Consider the following 6,259-nt stretch of genomic DNA (forward strand, 5'->3'; position numbering starts at 1 on the left):
GGACAGCATGATCTTGGTAACCGGGCTGCGGTGGACAGAGAAGGTCTGGAACAGCTGAGGTCCTGAACCGACCGTCTCCGGATGCTGGACGATGACTCGGACCGTCCCTGAACTGGTCCCGTAGGCGATCTCGATCCAGTTCCCGCTGTCACCTGAACACATGGAACCAGTCAGAATTAAAAGGGAGAAGCTCGACCAGAAGCCAAGTTCGCTGCACGATGCGTCACCGAGTCGACAAAACTGAAGCATGAACAGAAAGAGAATCAGCGTTTGAAGCAGTGTCGGTGTTGTTGCGTCGTACTGGTTTTAGGAGTGAGGTAGACGCTCAGAGCGGTGATGGCGTCTTCAGTCGGGTCTCTGTAGAGCTCCGTCACCAGGAGGTCGTTGTCCTTCATCCTCAGAGGAAACTTCTGAACATCTGACCGACAGAAACACAGCATCAACACCAGAGAGTCTCTCTTTAAACACACTGATCTATACAGAGAACAGAACCAGCAGGATGTGAGGAACCCTTCAACATTAAAACAGCTGAAGACCAACTAGTTTACAGGAAGTCAGGAGGGAGCTGCAGTGTTTCCTACCGATGTAGTAAATCGATCCGTTGTTGCAGCCGAGGATCAGGAAGGAACCGGCGGTGTCGTAGCTGCTGATGGGAACCACATCCTGGTTCTGCAGAGAGACAACGGAGAACGTCACACGCCTGGTTCAACAAAACCACACTCTACAAAGCCTGACTCAACTAAACCCGACTCAACCAAGTCTAAGTGAACAAAACCTGACTTCACAAAACCCAACTTTTACCAGGACCGGCTGTCAGATGGTCACAGAACAGACTATTGAAGTAATGTTTGTTTCCTGTGAGCTCATGTATGAAAGCTCGACTCATCTCTTTACCACAAACTGAACTGAGTCATTTGTTGAAGGTGACAGAACACAGAAGTGAACATAAAAACACTTTCACTGAGTCAAATGAGGAAATAATTCACGTGTAAAGTTACTGAAACACCAGCGATGTTTCTCCACCAACCTGCCAGTGTTTGGTGACGGCGTTCCAAACTCCGACCTTCCCGGTGTGGCTGGTGGCGATCAGCTGGTTACCAACGAAGAAGAGCGCCTCGGCCGGCACGTTCAGACTGAAGACGCCTGCAGGAGAAAGACGGCTTCAGTTCTTTGTTACGTGAAAAAACATCTGACAGTTAAAGGTATTAAATTGTCCCCAAATTGAAACTTTTACTAACTAAATATTAGCTTCGTACCGATTTCGTTGCCGTTGCCGTCGGGGCAGATGGCCCACAGGATGATCTCCGTTACCGAGGCGACGGCCACCATCTTGTCGTTGTCTCCCAGCGAGCCGCCCATCACTTTGGCGTTGAGGGCGACTCTGTCGATCATCCAGTCGAGACGAGGAGACGTGAAGACCTGCTGCCAGCCGGTCGACTCCTTCACCCTGAGAGACGACAGTCACATCAGAAAAACATCTAAAACCAGAACCTTCTCTGGTCCAACTTCACCACATCAGGTTCTACTGATGCTAGAACCTCAACAGGTGGTGAAATGTGACCAGAGACTGGGTTCTAGTAGAACCATGGATCCATCCATAGACAGACTCTGACAGTTCCTTCAGATCAGCCCAAAATAAACTCTTTATCTTGAGGTGTGTGTGGCGCTGACAGTCTAAATCAGGTAACGAGTAGCTCATTAACACTGTGTTCACCTGTAGCAGACGACAAACTGAGCGTAGGCCACAGCGATCCAGTTGTGGTGACCACAGATGATCCGGACCAGTCCGGGATCCGAGGACGGACCTGAACACAGAAACTCTGTGGGTCACAAACCGTCCTTTCAGTCAGACTAAACCAGGTGAGTAAAGCGGTCGGCGTTCTACCTGCAGACGTCCGCTCCTCGCCGCTCATCCGGCCCAGGATCCCAGAGTTGCCCAGGTTGGGCGGCATCGTGTTGCTGCGTCTCACCGGTGCTCGCTCCATCGGAACCGCTCGACCCGCCATGAACTGAGAGCCGGCGACGCTGTGGCGGTTCCGACGCTTCGCCGGATAAACTGGAAGCAGACGGACACGAAACTCAGCAGGAAAACTAAACGATGGAGAGAACCTTCAGGTTTCACACTCAGATGTTATAAAAACACATCAGAGCTGCTTTTAAAATAATAAATAACATTAAATCAATTAAAAATGAATTTAATTCACATTTCTGACAAAAGTTTGAGCAGAAAATCCAGCAGCAGCTTCACTGTTCGTCCAGAAAGTCTCCTCACAGCTTCAGATTAATAAACTTTAACCGATATCGTCACAAACGGTTATAAAATATAAACATATTCAACCCTTTTAAACACATTTTAAAGCCTCTGACTGTCACAGATACCAACATGGCTCCATGTTCAGTCAACACATGGAACAATAAACCTGCACGTGTTCACAGCAGACGTTTCAGTTTCACTTAATTCACTTTAGTTTGTACATTTCTGACTTCCTTCTAACTGTTCTTCTCTCAGTCAGAAGACTTCCTGAACATTTTTTCACACATTTCTTTGTGTCCATATTTTGATCAGAACATTTTCAAACATCTGTTGATTTTTTTTTTTCTGACGGTTTAAAAGTTTTTTTAATCAACATTTGTCGACACTTTTCTAAAATCATTTCAATATTTTTCTCAACAACCCAACATTAGATTTTTTTTTTTTTTTGCACTTTAAAGTTTTCTGATGACTTAAAGCTTCTTATGGCAGCATGTTGGTTGGTTGGTTTGTTTGTTTGTTTGTTGTGTAAACACTACAGGTGTGTACTTCCCGGCTCCCTGTGCTGACGGTCGGGGGTCGTACCTGGAGGCGGCAGGTATCCGTTGAACAGGACGTTCCCACAAGACGACCTGTCGAGTTCGTCACACAGCTGCAGCTTACGCACTGATGGACAGAAGAACCAGTCAGTCCAGGAGACAGATTTATATTCTAGAGGGTTAAAGGATGCTAAAGTTCACAATCGTTCTCTTATTAGAGTCACACCAGTTGTGTCGGTGAATAGAACCAAACATCTGTTAACTAAACAGTTTCTGCCCGAGTGTCTTCCTGTGACCGACAGGAAGTGGCCGTCTCACCGAGCGGCGTGATGCCGTAGAACTCGGCCTCGTGCATGAGCATGTGCACGTTGATGGACCGAGGATGCAGCTCTTTGGTCCGCAGGAAGTTGAGGATGGTGGCGAACAGAGACGGGTCTCTGTCGATGAAGATCTACGGCAACAGATGGGGGACATTCGTTAGGACTCAGTGAGCAGAAAACAGAGGATTCAGACCAACGACTGAAACGATGCAGCAACTTACGGCTCCGGTTTCATCCTTCAGAGTCGAGATCCTGCCGCTCAGGAGGCTGGAAGACAAAAACCATCAGCGTGTGAGGAAGACACATCAGACACACAAGTTGGAGACGTTTGAAGTCGTTTTGGACAAATTTTGAGCCAGTTTTTAAGTTTCAGTTAAAATCAAAGAAACTGGAACCTCGTCTGGTCAAACTTTCTTATTTTCACGGCTAAGGACAAACAAAAGCTTTCAAAATGGTTCCATTTCAATAAAGTTTTAAAGTTTTAAACTGCTCGACTAAAGTCTGACGTCAGCCGTCGGAGCTACATGAATGTTTCTGACTGACCTGGAGAAAAAGGAGTCGGGAACCCACGTGAGCGTCTGTCTGGAGGTGCTGAACCTGGAAACAACAACAAACAAACATTGTTTACTTCCTCCCACAGAGCTCTTGTCTTCTCGTAAATGATTAAAATGATTTCAAACCAGACAAACAGCATAAATGCATCAGCTGGTGGCTTCAGGACCTGAAACCTTCACCGCTGCTCGTTCATCTCCTCCAGACTGAACATCTGGTTCCTGCATCACTGAGTCCAGCTTCTAATTTAACTCACTGACAAACTGTTTAATTCCCCTGAAAGCTGAAAGCAGCTCCAACTGCATTAATCCACAAATCAATCAGAGTAAAAGGTGTTTAAAAATAAGAATAAATAGAAAATAAAACGCTGCTTCCAGACCTTCAAATGACAGCATTAAAAAAATAAAATAATTATCAGATTAATCAGAAGGGAAAAGGTAATTATTTTAGCCTGTTTCTAGCCCAGTGTATTTTTTTTAAATCTATAAATGTGTAAAGTTTAACCTCTCTGTTGTTTCCTCAGAGTTCATCGTGTTCCTCGTTGTCTGTAATAAACTAATGGTGCTGGATGCTGAAAGCGGTCCGACCGGTTCACCTGTTCACCTGTTCACCCTGTTTAACGGGTTGTTCACTGTCAGCAGGACTCATTCAAATAGTTTGTGAGTTATGAGCTTCAACAAACATCTGATCACATTTAATACAGAAAACTGTTTAATTCTGCATTTATGACTGAAAATCATCTTCATCCATCCATAAAACTAAACCTATAGAGCAAGACTCTCAACAATTAAATGCACCTCAAAGTGTTTTTTACAAGCAAAAGGATGTTAATGATAAATTTAGAGACTGAATGAGACCAAACTAAACATGAGAATAATGATTAAAACAGTAAAATATCAACAATAACACGAAATAAACTGATTCTAGTTATACAGTTAAATGTTAATATAATAAACAGAATAAAACTGGACTGTTTAGAGCGTTTTAACCACACATTATTAAGTTATTTTATTAAATTAACCCCTAAAAATCACAGTTGTTTTGTTTCACTGATTAGCAAGATGCTAAAAGCTGCTTCTGCACTGTTAGCCTAGCCAACTCCACTGGTTCCATTGTCGGACAGAGCACTTCTCATAAGCTGTTCCTGACTATTTATTCTTAAATCAACTGCGTTTAAATATCAATTAAAATATCTACAAACCACATGAACTTGTTCCTTTGTTTGCGTGTTTGTAGCCCACAGCTAGCTTAGCATCGCTGCGCCTAATCTTCACGTTGGCTTCCATTATCGGACACAAAACTAACTTTAGCCACATTATTTTCATAATAATTTCATTTTTTTAGGCTATTTCACTACCTGCGGGTGTTAGATTAAGTTTTATAGAATGACTGTCAGCTGGAAAAACCAGAATAAGTGAAGTTATAAGTCTGATAAAGTTAGCTAATGCTAGCTAACAACGACGTGAAGCGTCGGGCTGAGGAGCATCACAATGAACCGCTACCGGCTGAAAAACGACTTTTTAAACCGAGTAAAAAGCGATAAAAGTCGCTTTTGTTGGAGGATATGTGGTTAATACACACAGAGAACGCGTTTAACGGTTTGTTCTGAGGTTTCACGGAGATTTAAACGTTAAAAACACGAGAAACACGGCGAGGATGTGAGTCTGTCCGATAACGGGCGCTGCGCTGTTAGCACGCCGCTAGCCGGGCTAGCCCGCCGGAGCCTCACCGCTTCCCTCCGACGTTCAGGTGGATGATGTCTCCGCTCCTCGCCGGGCTCGACATCCTTCTGGCGGGCTGGTGACTCCGGCAGGCCGCTGCTACACGCTTTTAATCCATGTTTTTTGTGGGGATGAATTCAGTTTGCGGCTGTATTTATCCGTCAGCTTCCTGTGAGGCGGCCGGGCGAGCGGTGAAGCCCGGAACGGAGCGTCCGGAGCGGCGGTCGGAGGGGAAGCGCGGCCTGGAGCTCCTGGATCCTGGATCCGGACCGGACACGAGGTCGCTCAAGGATTAAAACAGATAAAAGCACAGCGGCTCAAAATGAACATTAATACATTTATATTTATTTTAATGCTGATTTCTGCACTAGAGTAAAACTGACTTTAAAAATGACAGTAAAGTAAAAAAAAAAGAACTAATAAAGAATAATAAGAGCCTAGACGGGAAAAAAATCAAATGAAAGCTCTATGAAACCTTCTAATCTCACTGATTAATGCAAGAATAAAAGGAGGTAAGTGGGCGAAAGAGCAGCTGAAATAATAAATATAAAATCTTATATTAAACAGATTAAATATGATGTATAAACACTAATGAGATTCCTGCACAGGTAGCAGCACTGAGACACTGAGGTGCATTTTGGGACTGTCCATGTGACTCTCACAGACTCTGGGAGGTGACGAACTTTAAAAGCTCTTACGTGCTCGTCGTTGTTGAAGGTGTTCGTCACACCATCGCCTTCCCAAGTCTGCATAGACTCTGGTGGAATCTGTAAAATGGTGAAAGTTTCATTACGTGGACTGGTTTGTGCGTCGCACCAAGTCAAGCTGTAGCGTCCTCTCCTGAAGTCTGCACAAGTTGTTACAGACTTCAGGAGA

General features: G+C 44.5%; 1 protein-coding gene across 1 annotated transcript; it reads right to left on the reverse strand.

Moving 5' to 3' along the window:
- Window positions 1–3: 3 nt before the first annotated feature.
- On the reverse strand, window positions 4–5,522 carry shkbp1 (SH3KBP1 binding protein 1; the record flags this gene model as incomplete). The annotated part of the gene is made up of 12 exons (XM_008303224.1): window positions 5,392–5,522; window positions 3,654–3,707; window positions 3,332–3,377; window positions 3,109–3,241; window positions 2,837–2,917; window positions 1,886–2,056; window positions 1,715–1,805; window positions 1,257–1,447; window positions 1,028–1,143; window positions 582–669; window positions 302–418; window positions 4–152 (listed from the first exon to the last, which is right to left on the reverse strand). Coding segments are annotated over exons 1-12 (1,293 nt in total), but the record flags the coding sequence as incomplete, so codon positions are not given.
- Window positions 5,523–6,259: the final 737 nt, after the last annotated feature.

Source organism: Stegastes partitus, unplaced genomic scaffold, assembly GCF_000690725.1.
Source record: "Stegastes partitus isolate 25-593 unplaced genomic scaffold, Stegastes_partitus-1.0.2 Scaffold1960, whole genome shotgun sequence".
NCBI classification, from domain to species: domain Eukaryota; kingdom Metazoa; phylum Chordata; class Actinopteri; family Pomacentridae; genus Stegastes; species Stegastes partitus.